The sequence below is a fragment of the Megalobrama amblycephala genome, linkage group LG9 (genome assembly GCF_018812025.1).
Source record: "Megalobrama amblycephala isolate DHTTF-2021 linkage group LG9, ASM1881202v1, whole genome shotgun sequence".
NCBI lineage: Eukaryota > Metazoa > Chordata > Actinopteri > Cypriniformes > Xenocyprididae > Megalobrama > Megalobrama amblycephala.
Genome location: NC_063052.1, coordinates 41,065,628 through 41,087,834, shown reverse-complemented (window position 1 = coordinate 41,087,834; position 22,207 = coordinate 41,065,628). Strand labels below are relative to the sequence as shown.

Here is a 22,207-nt window from a genome sequence, read left to right as displayed (position 1 = left end):
GTTGTTGAGAGATCTGATCAAATAAACAGCAGTAAAACAGAAATTATTTGATTTATGTGCATTTTCTGGCAGAAAACCTGATCGTTACCGATGCTAAACCTATTCAAACACGATATAAAGTCAATGATGCGTCGTCTAATTAATTATTAAGAGAATTAAATTTAACATTTGTTCTTATATATTTCTTATAGCACAAGATTGAAAACCACGAAGCATTAGCGCCACCCTGTGGTCATCCGCGATTCCGCGTTCCTGCCCCGCCCCGCCCGGAAGTATCGTGCTGTCCGTTGGAAATATAAATATTATCATGGCGTCGGTGACTTTTCGCGACTGTTTTCTCTGTGTTTCTGCTTTAATCACATTCGTCTTCGTTTTTGTGACCGGCGCAGACTTTGTTCGCTTTGTATCGTTTCGTGCCATCTATCATAACCTGAGCGGGGCCGCGCCTCCGTGTCGAGGTAAGGGAGCGCGCGTCAAAAGTTTACTAATGCACATAAATGCTAATATTATGTTTCTAAACCCATGTGCACACACATATAATAATAATAATTAATGGAGAGATTATTACGAGTGCACGTAAATTCACTTTGTAATGTTCAGTCCGAGTTACTAGTTTCTCAGTAACTTAGTTTCTAGTTTGATCTGACTTTTAAAATGAAAAATATTAATTGTATTAATATTAATTTATATGCAGTTAAATATTTTGTGAAACTATCCTATAATTAGGTGTGCATTTAAATGAAGACGGAGCATAAGAAACGTACACATGCGTCATGTCGTCATTAAGGAATGTGTGCGTCAGTTGCGTACAGCCCGGCTAGCTCAGTCGGTAGAGCATGAGACTCTTAATCTCAGGGTCGTGGGTTCGAGCCCCACGTTGGGCGCAAAGTTTTTTATCTTGTTTTCTGTCTGTTTTTCCTCAGACTCTGTGCCCTGGTCTGTGGCTCTACGGGACGGTGTTGTTCTGAAGGCTGTAGCTGTGGATGTTTTCCTTCTGGTCCTTTTCAGTCTCCAACACAGTCTATTGGCCTGGGCTCCAGTTAAGAGAGTGTGTCAGAATGTGTTTGGGGTTTTGAGCAGAGCCATGTACTGCTTCACCACCGCCGCAGCACTGCAGGTACCTCTAATAATGTTAATGGACTGTAAACATTGCATACTGCATGCTTATCACTGTGTGAAACAGTATGCAACAATAAATATTTCACACATTAGTATACTACATCATTGTCACGTTACCTTGTTATGTTGCATATTTAATTCTGCAGCTATAATCTCAAATAAATTAGGCTATTTTGATTTATTTTTTTTTAAATCTTTTGAATGCCACAAACATCCAAATATGATCATCCTTGTACAAGGGACCCTCATTCTAAAACTTTAAAAGACAACTATATATATATATTCACATATAAAAACCCTATTAATACTGTGAAAAATTATTATTATAAATATGGAAAATATTATTTGGAAAATATTTAGCTTCTATTACGTTACATTTTTACTCCCTATAATACTTTACAGTTAGATGTGTAATGTAAATCAAATGTAATTAATTTAAATGAATTTGTATTTATTTTAATTTTTTATTTTAATCATATTAGTTAATCTTAATTTATTTTTAATTTAATTACTCATTTTTATTTGAATAAAATATATTATTTTAATCAAATTTTATTTATTATTTCTAATTTTTTATTTATTAAAATATTTATATTGAATTGTTTATTTTAATCATTTTAAAATAATATCTAGTATGGTAGTTTAATCTTATTTGTACAGTTAGATGTTTAATTAAATCAAATTAAAAAAATATTTTAATCAACAATAATTTGGAAAATACATTTATTTACTTCAAATTAAAGCAATTTAATTTTATTACTGATTTAATTATTTTTTTATAAGTATTTATTTCAATCAAATTTGTTTTTTTAGTTTAATCTAAAAAAAAAATATTATTTTTTATTTAATCTTTTATTAAAGTTTTTCTCTAAACTTTTCCCCTGACTCCCAGCACTCCCTTGCGACCCCTGGTGGTCACCAGAACCATGTTTGAAACCCATTTTAACATATTAACCCTGTAATGTCTAAATAGTTTTTATATAATTAAATACCTTAATAATTAAACTGTTTTTAAATAACACAACCTATATTAGTGAAATGTGACAGTTAGAATATAATATCTCCTGCTGCTCTAACTGTGATCCTGCTCAATGTGTAGATATTGATGCACTATTGGCACCCGGTCACCAGCGCCCCCTGCCTGTGGTCAGTGCACAAAGCACCCTGGGATATCTGGTTCCCGCTCATCTGTTTCATCTTACACTTCCTGTGCTGGGCCATAATCTGCAGTATCCTGCTCATCTTCGACTATCCTGAACTGCTGGGCATCAAACAGGTACATTTGCATCTACAAACTGAATTTATAACAACATAAAACTCTATTTTTAGATATTTTTACTGTATCATATGTGATACAGGAATTTCTAAGGCCTGCAAATGATCAAAATGTTGCTGTTGCACACATTCTCCTCCAGGCCTTCTGTCTCTGATTGATAGTTTAGACATGTGGCATATATGACATCTACACTACATCTGACAGAATCATTGCACATTGTGTATTTAATTATTTCACATTGCACTTTTTTATTTATGTTGTGTATTGGTCAGGTGTATTATGAGTGTCTAGGTCTGGGCGACCCTCTCCTGCTGAAGTCTGAGCGCGCGCAGCGGCTTTACGCTCACCTCAGGCATCCGGTCTGTGTGGAGCTGCTCACGGTGCTCTGGCTTCTTCCCACCTTCCCGCTGGACCGGCTCCTGCTGGCCGTGTTCCTGTCCGTGTACCTGATCCTCGCTCACTCTCTGGACAGTCAGGACTGCACTTACCTGCGCCGGCAGCTCCGGAACAAACTGCAGCTCTTCTCCGCACCACTAGAGGACAGCGATCAGAGCAACAACAACACGCATAAGCAAGACTGAATGACGAGCATGTCAATAAAGCCCAAAGTATACTTCGGTTTTTACACGTACACGTGATGTTTGTAACTTTGTATGCACATGTCACACATGCACATTGAATTTGATCTGCACTAATTAGTTGTTCCACCAGGTGGCAACACTGTCCCGGGCCGTTTTACAGTAGAAAACAAAACTAAAGAGACGGAACAACTAAATACTGGACACTGAAACAACAACAGATGATAAGTGCTTGTGTGAGGAGGTTATGAAATCTTTAGTTTAAAAGAATATAAAGACATTCATCAAGAGACGTTCATGCACGCTATCAAATGTACGCGTAAAACAATGCAGTATACTTTGGGTTTAAGAGTGTAGCGCTGCCTTCAAGCCCTTTGGGAAGCCATTATGGAGTTTAGAAGTCATAATTAAAAAAAAATCCCTTTTCTATTGTTCAATTTGTCTCTTCCTAACAAAGACAGAAGATTTTACTGTTAATGCAACAGAATGAATAACAAATAATGCACGTTTAGTGATGCTAATCTGTGTATTTGATCATTCTTACGTGCTACAGGGAATTATGGGAAATTTAGTTTTTTTGCCTTATAAACCAACTAAAGCCTTAAAATGTGCACAAACTAAAATTGGTACTTTAACAATTAAAACGTCTTATTTCACCTTGATTCTTTAAATTGTCCTGACACTTAAATTATGACTTCTGGTGGTCATCATGTGACTTGAAGGCAGCATTACAATCACATATATATTTGGAATACTAGCATACTGCATAATGCACAATATACAATGCCCAAATATGTTTAAATATGAGTATGAGAAACATTGTGCATGCATCAATGCACATTTCAAACAGCCTTATGCTACATTACAATATGCATGTTGAATACAGCGTTATTATCTCAGAAATAATTAATGTTATTGTGCATTTTTCAGTATGCTGTTCCAATATTGCAGTATTTGAAGTCCTCATGCTTCATGTTAATTTTTTTCTGCACATTTACACTGTTTACTATTTACATTACAAGTTCATTAAAATAGCTTTTACAAACAAATCAAATTATCTCTATTTTTAGTCGGCTGAAAAGGAGCTAATGTATTGTGACTTCAGATGAGGAGCACAGGTCAGAGGTCATCAGATTAAATTGCTCTACTTGGCCCTGACCTGACACAGGAAGAGGGACACAAAACACACACACACACTTAACCACCAAAAGCCAGTGCGCAGCTATCGGTAATGTAATTGAATGCTTTTGTTTTGGTCAGTAGTAAAATATTTCTGTTTTTATGAGGACTTTTGTTTTGTGTCTATTGCTTGTTTTTTTTTATATAATGCTTTTATATTTGACAAATGTCTGCAGATGGTGGGATAAAAACTGCGTTGCATACTGACCTCCTGTGTTTTTCACCATTAAGTGTCATAACTACTGGAAAACGTGCCTTTTGTTTTGCTTTATAAAAAGTTGCTTGAAGTTGATGCTTGAAGCGTGTTTACATAATGACCTCAGAGTTAGTTGGCGCAGAATGTATTTTTACATGGTCAATAAACATGAAATTATTTTTTATGAAAATAAATGCACAGTTATTAGAGCTGAAAACCACCTTCATTTTGTTTATTAACTTGATTACATGGTAAAATCTTTTTTTTTGTTGTTGTTCTGTATCACACCGCATCTGCCTCTGTTAGAATCAGATCATTCTGAATAAAGAAAATGTTGCAACAAATTATGTTTTTGTCTTGTAATTAAATGTATTTTTTCAGGAATCAGATAGTTGGCAATGATATGTTCAAAATATGGTCGAATTTTAAAGTAATGTGTATTTTTAGGTGCGATAACTGGTCACCATGGTGCATATGCATAACAATGGTTAAAGTTTGGCTTTATATCTTTTTACATAAATAAAAAGCTGAAAAATTATGTGGACTACGTTTATTCACATGCATGGGAAACTTTAGCAAAAAAAAAGTGTGATTATTATAATTAAGAGGTCAATTAATCAAGAGTTTCTGATCTGTAAGTGTGCGCTGATGCTGACGTTACTCCCGTGCCTCCGTCACCTCGCGGAACTCTCCCGTTAACGGATCCGCTGCTCGGGAGGGACACAGAGGAGGAGATGGAGGACAGCAGACGGTCGTTTCAGCTAAACGTCTTTTCTCAGGCAATATGGTGTGTGTGCCTGTGATTCTCCTGCTGGAGTTTAATGATATTATGGGATTACAGTCCTGCGCCTCTAAAGCCGGTAATATTTACTACACTGCCGCTCCGATTGACGGGACCGAAATACAGTTCAGGGAATCACAGAAATATGAATTAACTGGAGGTTTCTTACTTGTTGCACGATAGAAAGGAGGGAGCGTCCATTTTGCAGGGAGTGGATGAATTATCTGGACTTTTGATGCGTTTCTTTGGAGTTTAACACATGGAAAGATGAACGTCGAGCGAGTGGAAACGAGGAAAACTTTATTCCAGTGAATCAGGAATTCAGTCATCCCACAAAATAAGGTAGGCTATGTAAAAAATAATTATTTAAAACACTTGTTTTCATGAAGAACCTTTAACATCCATAGAACTTTTCCATTGCACAAAGGTTCTTTAGATTATTAAAATGTTCTTTAGATTATTAATAATGATTCTTTTAAGAATGTTTCACATTGCATCACTGCTTTTGGAAATCCCTTTATATTTAAGATTGCAGTACTATTTAAGAATTTAAGTGACCCAAAAAAAAAAGCTAAAATTGTATTAAGATTGCAACAAAATGGTGCAAATGGTAACCAGTCACAACACCTAAAATATACACCTTTTCTTGTCCATTCAGATTCATTTTAAACATAAAATCTTGATCCAGAATGAAAACATGTTTTATTATTTGTACTCCTGGAAGACTTGAATTTAAAGGGATAGTTCACCCAAAATTGAAAATTATCCCATGATTTACTCAACCTCAAGCCATCCTAGGTGTATATGACTATCTTCTTTCAGACGAACACAATTGGAGATATATTTACAAATATCCTTGCTCTTCCGCCCAAATCGACGTACGCAGTATGCATACGGTCGTCCACTGAAAGATAGTTATTTGAATTTATAAAGTTTTAAATATGGACATTTTTCTTGCAAAAACACGTCCATTCACTTCAAAAGGCCTTTATTAACCCATGGAGTTGTATGGATTCATTTTTTAATTTTTTTTATGGATGGATGCATTATTTTAGTTTTCACAAACATTATAAACTTTGGCAGACTAAGGATATTTTTTAAATATATATCTCACATTGTGTTTGTCTGAAAGAAGATAGTCATATACACCTAGGATGGCTTGAGGGTGAGTAAATCATAGGATAATTTTCATTTTTGGGTGAACTATCCCTTTAATAAGATTCTGGTGCTATTAGACAAATGCATGGACATATCTGTTTTAGACATACCTGTGTTTATTCTGACAGTAGTTTTGCACTCATTAACACAGAGAAAATAAAACAACAACAGCCAATCTGTTAATCATTTGGTTTATTGGTTTTGACAGGACTCCCTGGAGAAAACTTGTCTTTGATCAGTAAAACAATACTGTTTCATCAAGAACTGCATGGTTATGTCTCTGTCGGCTCTACCGGAATGGAAGCAGCTGCTACTGGAGCGAAAGCGAAGAGAGGAGGAGGACAGAGAGAGACGAGAGCGGGAGGAAGAGGAGAGGCTGGCCAGCATGCCGGCCTGGAAGCGAGGGATCATCCAGAGAAGGAGGGCGAAGCAGGATGAGGAACGAGAGAGGGAGAAAGAGAGAGATGGAGGACAGCATACTCCGGATGTCCTGGGAATCACGGAGGACATCGTCACAGAGCAAATGGACAGTAAACTCGCACATCACCTCCAGAGTGACCAAACTGGGCACAAAGTGCAAAAGCAGATATCCAAAGACACCATCAGCCCCATCCAACAGAACCCCTTCATCCGTTCCGAGAACAGCTTTAGGAGAGATAAAAGAGGGAAGGAGGTGATTAGAGATGGAGAGAATGAGTATAAAAAGACCACCAATAATAAAGAGAGAGAAAGGAATAGGGAAACTGAGAGGGAGATTTGGAGAGGACGAGATAGAGAGATGTGGGTAGAGAAGATGGGAAACAAAAACGAGGGACGAGAGCGAGACCGAAGCACTGGGAGAGAAAGCAAAGAGGCAGACAGTAGCAAATCCCCATTTTCTCCGGTCATAGGTCTTCGCACGATCCAGGCAAACAACATTATCATCATTGAAAAAGAGAAAAATTGTAAGGAAAAACTGGATAGGAGGAATAAGGATGTTGATGAGGAAGAAAAGAGGATGAGGATGGATTTTAGAGAGTTTCTGGCTTGCGGAGGAAGCGTGACGGAGATTAGGGCGTCGGAAGTATTGATCATCAAGCCGCCCGTGACGGAAGGGAAAAGGGAAACAGAGATGCCAGAGAGAGGGAGCAGTGAAGAACGTTTAGATAGAGAAGGGATATGGTCCTCCATGCACCTGATGTCGAGGAAGGTCATGCAAAGAGCAGAGAGAGTCCTGAACCACAAGGACAGGCGAACTCCAGAATGTAGTGGCCGGGTTAGTCAGCTGCTTAGTAAGTTTGGCGAACACCCCAAACCTCCGATGCGCTCCAAGAGCACGGAGTGCTTCAACCGACCGGGCAATAGTCAGACCAGATACAGCACAGGAGACCTGTTTGTGCAAGAGGATCAGAGCACAGAGGAGACGGACACGAGTCCGACATTAAGGGGTGTTCCCAAACGCTCCTTTAGCTTCTCTGACCGTGTGGTTTGCCAACAGGAGAACAGTGAGGAAAAGACAGACTTTAAGGTGATGGAGAGGACATACTCTGACCGCAGGGTCAAGTCACAGGGAACATCGGAGAGCCATTCGAGGGTCACCAGGCGATGGGGCCGACCCAAACATGATGAGGTGATGCACGAAAAGAGACAAAAAGAACGAAGAGTAGAAAATAAGAATGACTCTGTTTGTGGAGAGACAGAGGAACGGACTTCAAGTGTAGACGGAGAAGAGGGCTTCACTCTGGCCTCCGTCAGAAACCCAGAAGGGGTCGCATTTGCACGACGAATTCCTATCAAACAAGATGGGAGGGAGAGCAGTTCAGAAAGAGAGATCAAGAGAGAGGAGAATGAGAGAGAAATTAAGATAGATAAAGAGAAACATAAAGAGAAGAGGCGGGAGGAAGAGATAATGGTAAGACAGACAACGGAAGCAAAAACAGAATCCGAAAGGAGATGGAATCAGGATGAGGTAACCGTCGGAGCTTCAATACAATCCCATGCTGCATATATCCCATCCTCAGATGACCGTATTATAGATTTCTCTGCAGACGTTCGGTGCCAATGTGTAGATGCCAGCTGCCAGACTACGGCCTATGTTGAACAAAGACAACCCTCTGGCCAAGAAAAAGTCCAATCAGACAGAGAACTTAAGAGGACAGGGCATGTGTTTTCACATGGTGAAATGAGTAACCAGGATCAAGAAGAGCATCAACAGTATCAGAATTTACCAAAACGAGCCACAGAGGAAATACATTTTACCTCACAACCCCCACAACACTCTGTTACACTGGGACAGAGCAAACTCTGCACCCAAGAGGGAGTCACCATCCCCAGGACTGTGTTTTATGGAGTCGATATATCAGAAGAAAGGAGGGCCAGTCTCCCTGTTGGGGATGGACAAGATGGAGGACAAATGGAGAGGAAAGGGAGCTGGAAGGCTGGGCGACCTCTGACCCGAGTTGAGTCTCTAAAAGAGAGAATTCGTCAGCGAGAGAAGGAAAGAGAGAAATCTGGGGAGGATTGCAAAGAAGTGGCCAGCAGAGAAACAGAAGGAACTGTGAAAGAACAGGAAGAAACCACATTTCAGTCTGTCAGACTGTTTGACGTCACACAGGACGCTAGCATGTCAAAGTCAAGCCCTCAACTTCCTGTTCCTGTTTCTCTGTCGCTCTTGCAGTCAGCCTCGACAGAAACAGAAGTCGGGGAGATCTCTAGAGAAGTATCCGCGAGCGATTTCTGCCCCGGGAAAACAGAGAGAGAGACAGAACACCATGTAGAGGAGTGTGGAACAAGCAACGCTTGGAGAACACAGGACATTGACGGAGGAGAAGACAAGAAAGAGAGAGAGGAAGAGTTGCTAGAGGAAGAGTATCTTCCTCCCTCTCTTTCTCCCTCCCCACCACTTTCGGACTCATTAGACGCCATGAGCCGTATATACAACCTCAAGACGGTGGGCTCCAGGACTGCAGTATGTATCAGTGAAAGGACCGCTGATTTGCCACCACACAGCGGACCTCAGGGCAAGTACAACCCCATTAGAGAGGCACCATCACCGGACGTCCTGCCTGAAACGGCAAAACTGTGGAATCATGGGAGGGACAGTGATAAATCTGAGACGACGGAGTCGACAGGTGTTCAGATGGTACAGCGCAAGTTGGAACGGCTACAGCTGAGGGAACAGGAAGCAGGATGTGGTCCCCACAACGACAGAAAGGCACAGACCAGCATGGAGAGGAGCCCCTTTGTAGAACCGGAGGTTCGTGCAGCCAAGAGACCAGACATATTAAGAGAAACACAGAAATCACAAGAACCTACAAATCCTAGATTTCCACAAGCCCAACAGAAAGCCCAAAGGCAACCAAATAAACCCCAGCAGGTCAGATCATTCACAATCAATGCCCGGAACACCGAATCAACAGAACAAAGCTCTCCATCGTCATCCTCTCCCTGCACCGCATCCCCCTCCTCAACTCCATCTCCACCTCTCTTTTCCATTAGGAGCGCCTCGGGTGGACCAGGAAAGAGAGGAACTACTATCACAATCACCCCTAGAAGACCTGCTGGGGCAGCCTCGACCAATAGCATCCCAACAGGGACCCCTGCAACACCCAAAGCAGCCCCACAGGCCAATATAATACCCACGCCTGCTCCCAGCAACACCAAGGCGACAGGGAAGAAGAGGTATCCTACAGCAGAAGAGATTGAAGTGATTGGAGGGTACCAGAACCTCGAGCGGTCATGCTTAGTGAAGAGCAGAGGGACACCGAAATCGGTGAGTGGGTTTATGTCATTTTGCATGACATTTACAATCTAGTGATCAGGGCAATGAGCATGCAACATGCTACAATTAGACTCTAAAGTATGGGATATGCAGTGCAACTAGCATAATGCAATGTTTTAGATAATGTAGTTATGGTTTAGTGGGATTTCTAATTTCAAAGAAACAACTGCACTTAAGAAGATTCCCAAGAATGAATCAAAGTGTGATCTCTCAATAGTCAGGCCAGAATATCTCTGTCGTCTTTGATTGTGGCCAAAGCAGTTTCTCAGTGTTAAGCCTGGATTAGGCTTATCTCTCACGCCATCACAGTCCACAGGTGAAGATAGTCCCTGTGTGTGTTAACACATTTAAAAGCTGCATTAAAAAAAAAGCGAAATCAGAGAATGACTTTGGGAAACACGTGCATTGTTCAGAAGTACTTAAACCAAGTCATGAACAATTGATACATTTAAAATGAATTTCTTGGCTTAAACAACAACAAAAAAGATCATTACACCAAAAGTCTGGCTTCAAGGTAGAGTGAGTGTCTAAGAATAGACTGAGGTTAATCTATTGCAGTCGTGCCTTCTTCAGTACCTTTCACCCTGACACTGTCCTCCTGTCTGACCTAGACATTGGTTAGCCTAAAATGACCCAGCTCAAGATGTAGCTGTAGTTTTAATACTGGAGTAATGGCTGATGAAAATTCAGCTTTGCATCACAGAAATAAATTATATTTTAAAGTATATTAAAATAGAAAACCATTATTTTGAGGAGCATAAGAGACTTCTTTCAAAAACATTGCAAATTTGACCGGTACTGTATATGTATTTGCTCTTTTTTTTCCCAGAGTAATAAATGCGATAAAGATTTTGAGCTTCCTAAAATTATACAAAGACAACATGTCCGTCTATTGCATTGCTTTGACTGTTTATACAAAAACAAAGAAAACTCAACCAATGTAGTCTGATTCACGAGCGAAAGAATCTCATGAGTCATTCTTTTAGTGAATCGCTCAAAAGACTAACAGTTTGAATCAGTCTAACAAATCCTTCACTGAATCAACCATTTGGTTAACTGAACGGACATGAATGGACTCACTGAACTGTACACTATCATTGCTTTCAGCCATGTCTCACTTTCAGTCATGGGTTACAGCAGGGGGAATTACAGTATGTAGGGAACACTGGTGTGACCACACGCCATTTATGATGGCATCTGATTGCAGTATATGTCAGATACTTGATATACTGCTGAACGTTTGGCTTCCCCTAACTAGCTTTGTAGTTCCTCCCTTGAGCTGCAAAAAAACACTGACACACAAAATACTGGAAACTTTCACTTCTGGAAACGTATGCATTATCACAACTATCATCAGAGTTTGCTTGCAAGAGATATCTGGTCTTCCGATGTGGGGTTTAATGGCAGTGCCTGCCCTCATCAGACAAAGCTTTTTGAAGTAAGTGGGACACAGCGAACACAAAGCAACTCAACAGAGCAGAAAGGAGGAACGAGAGAATTTGGCAGCGTTTTCTTTGGAACAGAAGAATGACCTTTTAATTTAGTTGGGCTTTATAAGGGAGTTAATAGAGCAGTATGTTTGCATTGTGGCGATCAGAGTAACCACATACAATAACTTCTGCCAGGAACTGGAGTCAACTGTACACGAAGAGAACATTATAATGAAATTGGACTCTTGAGCAGAAGACCACAAGCATTTATGATAATAATAAAACAGTTGCAGTTCCAATTCAAATGGAGAAAGCAATTTTATAAAAGAAAGTTGTGTTACTTTAAGTTCTGATTAGAGGAGCCGTGTTTGAAGCCACTGTACAATGCTTATAAACGCACACCCGTGACTGTATTTTATACATTAGAATACATTAATTACATATTCGTTCATATACGTGATCATTGACGGCCTACATTTATGCTAATGAACTATATTATCTGGCAAATGGTTTGACAGGGGGCATGCAGGAAGTTTGTGATTGCTGAAATGCTAATAATTAATTAAATCATAAAAAAAATTTAAAATAAAGAATCAAATTAAACACATACTAAAAAATTAAATATTTTATTTAACATGCATGTCATGTGACAATTAACTGACATCAGTGAACCGTGAACATGTGCATGTGTTGTTAAATTGTGTGTGCAAAAGTGTTGTTAAAATATTGAAATATTAACTTAAAGTAAACAATTTAGTTCAAAGAGTTTCAGCTAACAAAAAAAGTTTAGGAATTCCTGCAGAAACCAGCAGTGATCTAACAATAAGTCAAACAATATCAGTGAAAATACACATTGTATCTTGATTTAAAGATGTTTAGATATTTGTACTGGAAAACAGGACAAAAATACTGAGAAAGAAAATCATTTTTACAGTGCACACAACATTTAATGCCATAACTTTATGAATTTAAGACCTTCTGCTCTGATTTAAGACCTTTTTAAGGCCTTAATTTGCGTAAGTTTGAAGACTTTTTAAGACCTGCAGATTATTTGATGAATAAAAAGTTTAAAAAGCACAATTTATTTCAGAAATCTTATGTAACATTATAAATGTCTTTACCGTAATTTTTTAATAAAAGTCCTGAATAAAAGTTATTTTCTTCTAAATTTTGCTGTATTTTTCAGCCTTGGTGAACAGAAGAGACTTCTTTCAAAAACATTTAACAATATATACATAAAAATATTCATATTCAATATTATTTTATGCAATATTTAAAACTACACATAAAAAGCAGAGGATTGAGTGAAATGCTAAACTGTACACGTGGAAGAAAGTGATGTGTTGTACTTCTTTTACAAGCTCAACCCTATGACTAATGTGTGTTTTATTTGGCTGTAACATTTTGGGGTTTTTAAAGCAGTCTGGTGACAACCCTATAGCTACTTCCTCCTCACAGCTGTGTCACTTCCTGTAGCACAGACAGAATGCATTAAAACAAAAGCAACCTAACCTCAGTTTATCACTTTATGTTAATTTCAGTTCATATGACCGGCAATATCACATGTTCCTGCGTTACATTTAACAGCGGGTGTGTGAATGTGTCTCTGCTCCAAGAGTATTACCCTGGTTTACACTCTGACCACATCTAACTTTCAATCTTCTTACTGTTGTGCACATGCTGACTTTCTCTGGAGACCCTTTTATGTTTTGATGACTTTAACATTTATGCATTTTGGTGCATAAACTTTAACATTTATGCATTTGGTGACACTTTTTTATCTTTGAATCTATCTTAAGTAACCTAAATGTTTTTGTTCAGTTTACATTTATGCATTTTGGCAGATGCTTAGATGTAGAAGATCATCTGCGTATGCATGCAGAAAATCTCGTACTGATTCCCTAATGCATTCGACAGAAATAGCAGTAGTATATGGTAGTGTGCTGTCATTGCTGTATTACCGCGGCCCCCTGCAGGCCGACTGACGTCAGTCTGTTAATCTGTCAGAGGGGGGTGATTCTACTTTCCTCATCTGAACCTTAAGCCACTATAGTGCTGCCTTTCTCTCTGTATTATGTCCTCTGTGTTATTTCTGTTTTATCTTCGAAGGTTTGCTGGTCTGATTGCTAAGAGGTATCAGCATTATCAGCAGGTTGTTCCAAGGGGATTGTGGATTGAAGTGCACTATAAAGGCGTCTTTACACAGCCAAGTTAAGGCTGCTCTGTGCTAGTGTTGCCAAAAGTATCAACAAAAGTACCAAGTCAGTAGTGAATTTTAAAAATGTGACGATACCAGCATTTCCCCATTTTGAGCGCTGTTGATTGTATTCTTAAAGACCTCTGATTGGCCATTGTGTTCATGCACTCAACAGATATGTCTGTGATTGTCTACAATGATCAACGCTTCAAAAACATGGGGCGTTCAACAGCGCTCAAAATGATAGGGGGAAATGCTGGTATCATCACATTTTTAAAATTTCAGTAATGACTGACGACACTTACTCTGTGCCTGCTCAAAATTCAGATATAAGTCAGACTAAATTGTGCCTATTCAAGCCCCTAGTATAAAAGCGTGGTCATAATTGCTGTGTAAATGCATTTATGGCACCTCTATCCAGCATTATACAGAGTTAAATGCCACTGCTGAAGTATTTTTAGTATAAATTTGGCACGTTGGATTGGATAAAAGCATCTGCTAAATGGCTACTTTGTAGTCTTATAATTTCTGAAAAATTTCTGTAACTGAAATCCCTGAGGTGTGACTTGATATAGGGTACATTTACTCAACAATGATGTACTAAAAAAAAATGTCCTTTGTGTTGTCAAAATGATCCCCGATCCGCGAAAACGACGAAAAACGCTGTATTCTGCTGCCAGGCCAGTAGATGGCGATGTCACTTTGTTAAGAAACGCACGTGTCTATAGACTGAACACGTTATACACATGTGTTTGACGTCACCGTGTTCACAAATTCAGGAGACGATAACAGTATCTTGCATTTTGAAACCCGTTTTCAAAATGTTTGCACTTTTATGTCCCCAAAATGGAGTTGTCATGTAAATAAACGGGCAAAAACGTATAAAAAGTTTTCAGTTTTTAGTTGTAATCAGCCCCTTAGAAAAGGGAAGGGTTTTAAAGTTTTTAACTTTAACAAGATGTCTGTCCTGCTCTAAAATTCAGACATTTTCAGAAACTCTCATGCAGTACACCAAAGTAACTTCAAAGTAAGTGAATTAAATGTGAAATTTTGAAGTAGGAAGACTGTAATAGTATTTGTAAAATGTACTCCGAAATGTTTTGTTCTATGTACATATTTTTTATAGTTTATTTACATATACTAAAAATTAGATGTAGAAATTACTTTGAATAATGGCAAGTAACATATTGAATTAAACATTAAAGTCTCCCTCTGGTAAAAAAAAATCAAGTTTTTAATGTTGTTTATATGTCTATGTGGTGTTTTTAATATACTTTAAGACAAATCATGTGCAAATTCATAAGTCAACAGCATTGCTGAGTATTTTCACCTTGAAACTGCAATGAAAAAAGATGCCAATCACGTAAAATTGTGGGCGGGCTTTAGCATATCATTAACAGGGGAGTCTCAAGAGGTTTTTTTTTTTTTTTCAATTTTGTTGATATGACAAAATTGGGTAGATTTAGCATTATAGCGGGTGTATGATGAATATTATGATGTTACAATGAACTATTTCAAAGCATTTCTAAGGATACTGACTTTTAGAAGGCAGCTGTCTGATTTGCAAACGGAAACATAGACATGGTTTGTCTAATATTAGCACCACATTATTAGCTGTTTTATAACATAGTCAAGCAAAAGGCTAATTATATTAATTACTGTCATGTGTCCGATGTTGTAAAGAGCCATACCATTGTGCAACGTTGAGTAAAGTTGAGTAAAAGTTGTCCGAGTGGATCTCTGAGTTGGTGTGAGTGAGTGGAGGCGGGGCTAATTTGCATATTCATGGTCTGCGTATACTAAATAAGGCAAAGGTGTAGAGTTACGTTCAAGCTATTTTAAGGCATGACAAACAAAATTCACAGGAAGAAAATGTTTAAATATGTCATTTGGTGATCAAATAAAATTATTGACTACAGGAGGACTTCAAATTTTGACATAGAAAGACTATAAATAGTATTTTCTTGTAAAACATACTCCAATAACAACTCCAAAATCATTTATTCATCTTTTTGTTACACCAAACCCGTATGACTTTCTTTCTTCAGTGGAAATCCAAAGGCAAACTAAAAGTCTTAATCATAATCCACTTTTATTGTTTTGGGAAAAAAAGAATCCTAACACATTTGCATTTTTATAATGAGTTGGATTGTGTCTCACTGACCGTTCTGCCACTCTTTCTCCATTTCTCTGGTTCAGGTGAAGGTGTGTTTCGATGACGCTCAGCTGGAGAGAGTTTGTGAGTACCCTTCAGAAGCCTGTGAGCTAGCTTCCCTCCCCTGCTATCCAGGGCCAGAAGACGGAGGGAGGGAAGAGGGGTGGCGTGGGGGGGAGCAGGAGGCCGAGGGACAGGAGGAAGATGAGGAGGACGAGAGCGCAGCGTTTGTATCTCGCAGTGCCATGAATGAGAGCACAGGAAGGGTTCGATTCCTAAAAGTGGGTCAGTGGCTTCTAAATTACATCAAAATTAAAACAAGCAAACGTGGAATAAAAAAACTCCATGAAAAAGAAATACAAATACATTTAGGTAATTATTTTCATTAGTGCAGCAATAGGTCCGTTCACATTGATAACTTTTGCTTTCAGATAAATTCAAACTGGAAATAGAGTGTACACTACATTCACAAATACACTGCGCCTGAACTTGAGGGAGGCAGAAATACTGCTAAAATATGTTTCCTAAATGCACTTCAGAATCTGCCAAATTAAAATAAATTCAAATGTAGAATGTAAATATGAATGCAAATGTTGTGCGTGTCTAAACTGTAGCATTAGAGAGCTTGTAGAATAGACTATGCATGTGTGCTTTATCATGATGTATGTATTTTTATGATAATTTTATGAAATAAAATTTTATGTTCAGGGTTGTGCAAAATTCAGAATCAAAAAATTGTCTCACTTTCCATTCATGAGGAATGATCAAAATAGAGTAAATAAGCTTTTGAAAGTAACTTGCTTCAAATAAAGACTGTATCATTACATCGTTACACCAGTAGGTGGCGACAAGTGGCTGTTAAAACTTTTTTTTTTGTCATTGAATCATTCATTCAACAGATTCTTTCAAAAACGCTGATTCATCCAGTAAGAAACAAGTGAATTTGGCACAACCCTGCTGCAGTTAAAGGGTTAGTTCACCCAAAAATGAAAATAATGTAATTTATTACTCACCCTAATGCCGTTCCACACCCGTAAGACCTTCGTTAATCTTCGGAACACAAATTAAGATATTTTAGTTGAAATCCGATGGCTCAGTGAGGCCTGCATAGCAATGACATTTCCTCTCTCAAGATCATTAATGTACTAAAAACATATTTAAATCAGTTCATGAGCGTTATATTAATATTATAAAGAAGAGCGCCCAAAAAAACAAAATAACCACTTATTTAGTGATGGTCGATTTCAAAACACTGCTTCAGGAAGCATCGGAGCGTTATGAATCAGTGTATCGAATCTGCTGTTCGGAGCATGTGATTTCAGCAGTTTGACACGCGATCTGAATCATGAGTCGATACACTGATTCATTTGTGCTCCGAATCTTCCTGAAGCATCGTTTTGAAATCGGCCATCACTAAATAAGTCGTTATTTTGTTTTTTTGGCACACCAAAAATATTCTCGTCGCTTTATAATATTAATATTGAACCACTGTACTCACATGAACTGATTTAAATATGTTTTTAGTACATTAATGGATCTTGAGAGAGGAAATGTCATTGCTGGCTATGCAGGCCTCACTGAGCCATCGGATTTCAACAAAAATATCTTAATTTGTGTTCCGAAGATGAACGAATGTCTTGCGGGTGTGAAATGGCATGAGGGTGAATAATTAATGACAGAATTTCCATTTTTGGGTGAACTAACCCTTTAAAAAACATTAAACTGCACATTTTTAAATCATGAAAATTGACGAAACAAAGTTTTATTTAATGTAATTTTAAATGTTATTTTTGTCTGTCTTTTTTCCAGATGAATCCTGTAAACGACTCTCTAAATGACAAACCATGGCATCCTTTAGATTTAAAATTATTTACTTTTGCAGAAGGTGTAAGTAATGATCAATTTTTTAAAATGTGGTTTTAAAATTATTACAATTTTTTTTTATTCTTTAGTTTTGCTTGTCCTGTTGGCAAATCAAAAATACATGCACAATATTTGATTTCAGTTTCATGTTCAGAGATGAAGAAAATAAACATTTGTTTTACGCTGTGCGCAGTTCAAGCCCTGTAAGTGCTGCTCTGATTCACAGAATGATTACTCAGGTCCGATATGATGGTTTGCACAGTTTACAGAGTTTTATTATTAAAACCTTTTAAGGACTGAAGGCTGTTCATTTATGAAAATAACTGGAATAGATTTTATTTCTTTTTATTGCATTATCCTGCATCAATTTTGAGGGGATTTATTTTTATTTATGAATGAAAATTAAACCCTCATTCTCTGATTGTTACATGTTTAGAGTTGACTCTCTCTTGTGAAAGTATGATTATGATTAATAAAGATTAGAATTAGTACTTATATATGATATCTGTTTTCATCTTGAGTTTGTAAAATAGAATTTTGACATTGCATATAGAATGTGAGCGAGAGAGAATTATCTGTATTGATGGGTCACTTGGATTTTTACAATGCGATCAAATAAAAATCCATTTTTTGTATATTATTTGTACTTGAATACAGGTTTTCAACTTTCCCATGAAATGAGGAAGCACCTTTAAAATATTATTAAACATTTTAGACAAACAGTGTGTGTCTGTATTTTAAAAATGGGGTAGTCCATCATCTTTGAGTGACAGGTTGTTTTAGCTATTCTATTACATACTTGTTGTATTAAAGCGCCACCTGCTGGTTATTTACAGTAACAATGAGTGATTCTGCACATTAAATCATCTAAAATATTGATGAGATGCCAATTTGCACAGTCCCTGTGGACAGTTAAATCAATTTACCAATGTTAATTTATTCCAATTTACTGCCTTTGCCAAATTTCATTAGAAATTGTTTCTGCTCATTGGTACTTAAGACCAAAATAAGCTTCCAGGTGAATTGATAAGGACATTTACCTCACTTAAAAAAAAAAAAAAAAAAAAAAATGTTTGGTTAATATGTTGTTATGAATAACACTAGTAAAAAAAAATACAGTTTAGCTGTAAGTCCTATCAACAAATTTCGATAACTGTACAACATCAAAAAGTTGTATCTGATTGTCGTTTCCCCATTCAGTACTGTACATTCATTCACCATCATTTTCAGGGTATATGTTGCCTTACAACTGTTGTATACTATAGTAATTTATAGTAAATACTATAGTGTTTTTGAACCATACTATAGTTATATTGTAGTAGGCTATACTGTATATATTATAGTATTTACAACACGAATGCTACAGCATACTGTAGTTTTAACTATAGTGAACTGATAAACTGTAATAAATACTGTAGTATACTTTAGTTTTTACTACAGTAAACTGTAGTGTATATTATAGTATAAGAAAAATTACAGTAATTTGTTTATATTACTATAATTGTTATGTTACCACAGCAACTATAGAATTACCACAACAAATTAATTCAAGTACTATACTATAGCATGGTTCAAAAACACTATAGTATTTACTATAAATTACTATAGTAATTTTTCACCTGAGTAACAACAAAGTTGTTAAGTGATGGTATAAACATGACGATAGCATAGCGTGACATGATCCTTCCGAAAAACGAGCTAATTAGCTGTTTGCTCCATCACAGTATGCAACGCCAAAATACGCGGGAATCCGTGAATCAAGCGACCCGCCATTGACCGAATCACCACAGACATGTAATCACGTGAGGACGTCTAAAATGTGCTTCAGAATATTGTAAGGATGGACAACTAGCAGATTAATTTACTCAGTTTCTTGGGGGGTTATTAATTTGTTCCGCACTTTTTGATTTTCCCCCCTAATCATTCAAATTCTCCAAGAGCGGGAAAATCTAACGGCTTCTCTCGCGCTGTGTTTAGTGTGTCAACGTAATCCAACTTCTTTTTCTTTTGTTTTGTTTGTATGTTTTTAAGATTATGAAGCGGATAACCTCACCCCCACGTCATAATGTAAGTATGTTTTAAGCGCTTACCATGGTATTCATTGAAGTGTCATGTTAATACCAGACTGGCTATAAGATATGGTAATCGGAACAATATTATATAGGCCTATTAGAGTAGGATATGGTATATTACCATCAGTACACTGTACCTTACTGCTTTACTATTTGTAAAGGCTATACGACCACAAGTTTTTATGCCGTATTGTGGTTTTCATTTTGAATATGTGTTGTATTTTAAAAGCAGTGGTGTAGTCGGGGCGATACGCACGCATACGCCGTATGCTTACTTTTTGCTCAGGGCTGTTTGCGTATTACAACTTCTAAGGATCAGTATTTGCGTATACCCACTTGTTTTTTGCTTCGAAAGTCCATAAAATATTGTCCTGTTAGCTTCCCCTTTAACTGTGTGTCCAATGCTGTTGTGTAAACTCGCGATTCGTTGATGTAATTGGTGCATGAGCACTTCTGTCATACCTTGTCCCGCTCATAGTCGGCTAAAAACCAGGCTTCACAGTGCGTGTTCGCGCTGCAGTGAGAGAACTCCGATCAACGCCGCTCGGTGTTTTGAGCCGTGCATTGAGCGCATTTCTCTCACTGCAGCGGTCTCGGCGTGAGAAACATGGTGGTGAGTAAATAAGACTATTAATTAATTATATAGCCTACATAATGCGTTTTCCAAGTTTCCGTACGAACTGAAAAGACCATCAGCGCAACTGAAGCCTTGTTTATAATGCATTAGTGGTGCGGGAATCATAAACATACTAGGCTAACTTTACTCTCTGAATCTTATCAAGCTCCAAAAGTTTGATAAGATTTCCATTCCGACACTGATGATAAAATGTGCGATCCATTTGAATTCTATTGAGAGTTAAACACTTTAAAACGCTATAGAGAAAGTCAAACATGTTTCTATAGGCTATGTGTAGGTTGCTATTTTTCATAACAAATGCTATGATAATGGAAAATGATATAGTTTGACTTCTTATGGCACACTGAAGTAGAAAATTCTGTCAAACTGATATTACATGTATATAAATAATACAAAACTGAGTTTACAGAGGTTACCGGGGAAACAACTCTATTTCTGCTGTTCCATAAGCACCACCTACCGACAGAGAGTGGTTTAAATTTTCATTCAGCCTGACTACTGTTTTTGTTTGTTTGTGAAACTCATGACCACATTTTTATAATGTTAATAAATTAAATTTTGAATAATTGACTTTTTTAACACCCTTTTGAATAAAATGAAACTTTAATTTCAGATATATCATTTTTTTTTTTTTACAGTGAATATAATTCCAAAGCAGCATGTTTAAATAATAGTCAAACTGTAAAGCAATAAAAATGTCAACCAATTTTAGAATGCACTGTATATATTTGTTTTTAATGAAACATGTTACTAGTGAACAACAACATAAAACACATTTACTGGCATGTTTATGTTTATGTTTATGTTTTTTTTTTTTTTTTTTTTGGGTTTTTTTTTGGGGGGGGGGGGGGGGTCTGGGTAATAGTACACCACTTATTTTTTTAGGACTACACCACTGTTTAAAAGTAATCACGTTTTTAGGTAAAATATAATGCACTTTAATGTTTCCAAACCCTTAATTCTAGACTAGTTTGTGAGTTCGCTGGTGTAAATCAGTTAGACCTACCCATAAAGACCACTAGATAGCAGCAGAAGATTAAATTCTGTGACAAACTTCATGCCTATCATCAGTAAAGAGGAAAGACTGCTTTATTCTGACCCCAAATGGGCCTGGTCCTCTAGCCTGATCACATGATCTCTGGAATCCGTCCATCAAAACCTGTTTCTAATGTACATGTCAATCAACATCCAATTTTAGAGTGAGTGTCAAGACACCTGCTCATGATGGACCTGCTCCGGGACTCTCATCAGCTCTGTTCTTGCTCTATAAATACTCTGTGCTCGTTAAGAACTCTTGTCTAGTGATTAAAAAGGGTGTAAATATATGCTGTGACAATGATTCAATAATGATTCTTCACTAAATTATGCATCATAAAATCAGGAATTTGATCAGGTTTGATTAAATTAGATTTGATTATTTTGGTTGTTCATCAACATTTGTGTCTTCAGCATATTTACTTAATAATTTAATACACTAGTAAACGTAAGTAAGTAAGCATAAACATTATGCCATTCTTTTAAGACGGTGTCTTTCGGTATCAAATTTGTTTTTATGTAGGCTAACTGATTTAAAAAAGTTATGAACATGTAACATGTAACTTGTAAGACTAGTCTTAGTGGTTTATGCAACCGTTCCCAGGATGGTTTTACATTCATAGTTCCAGGCATTGTATTTTGAATAAGAAATGAATGCATTTATAAATTATTATCATTTTTAAATTTTAATTGCATTGAAATTTCATTGTCAGACTGATGCATATGGCAAATTTCTACACCCCTATTATGAACAGATGTTTGTGCAGTGTC

General features: G+C 37.3%; 2 protein-coding genes and 1 non-coding gene across 4 annotated transcripts; all 3 read left to right on the top strand.

The window, feature by feature from the left end:
- The first annotated feature begins 235 nt into the window (after positions 1 to 235).
- On the top strand, positions 236 to 4,692 carry nrm (nurim). The gene is made up of 4 exons (XM_048203291.1): positions 236 to 458; positions 924 to 1,117; positions 2,219 to 2,395; positions 2,668 to 4,692. Exons 1-4 carry the CDS (start codon positions 308 to 310, stop codon positions 2,974 to 2,976), a joined length of 831 nt encoding a protein of 276 aa, XP_048059248.1. The 5' UTR covers positions 236 to 307; the 3' UTR covers positions 2,977 to 4,692.
- On the top strand, positions 812 to 884 carry trnak-cuu. Its single transcript has one exon. It is a non-coding gene; the product is annotated as a tRNA-Lys (tRNA).
- Positions 4,693 to 5,060: 368 nt separating the features above from the next.
- Positions 5,061 to 18,414, top strand: ppp1r18 (protein phosphatase 1, regulatory subunit 18). Of its 2 annotated transcripts, none has more exons than XM_048203289.1 (4): positions 5,061 to 5,471; positions 6,496 to 10,038; positions 15,874 to 16,110; positions 17,639 to 18,414. In XM_048203289.1, exons 2-4 carry the CDS (start codon positions 6,556 to 6,558, stop codon positions 17,750 to 17,752), a joined length of 3,834 nt encoding a protein of 1,277 aa, XP_048059246.1. In that variant the 5' UTR covers positions 5,061 to 5,471; positions 6,496 to 6,555; the 3' UTR covers positions 17,753 to 18,414. The 2 variants fall into 2 exon arrangements, with proteins under 2 accessions (XP_048059246.1, XP_048059247.1); XM_048203290.1 differs by having other exon boundaries at positions 5,066 to 5,471; positions 15,874 to 16,114.
- Positions 18,415 to 22,207: the final 3,793 nt, after the last annotated feature.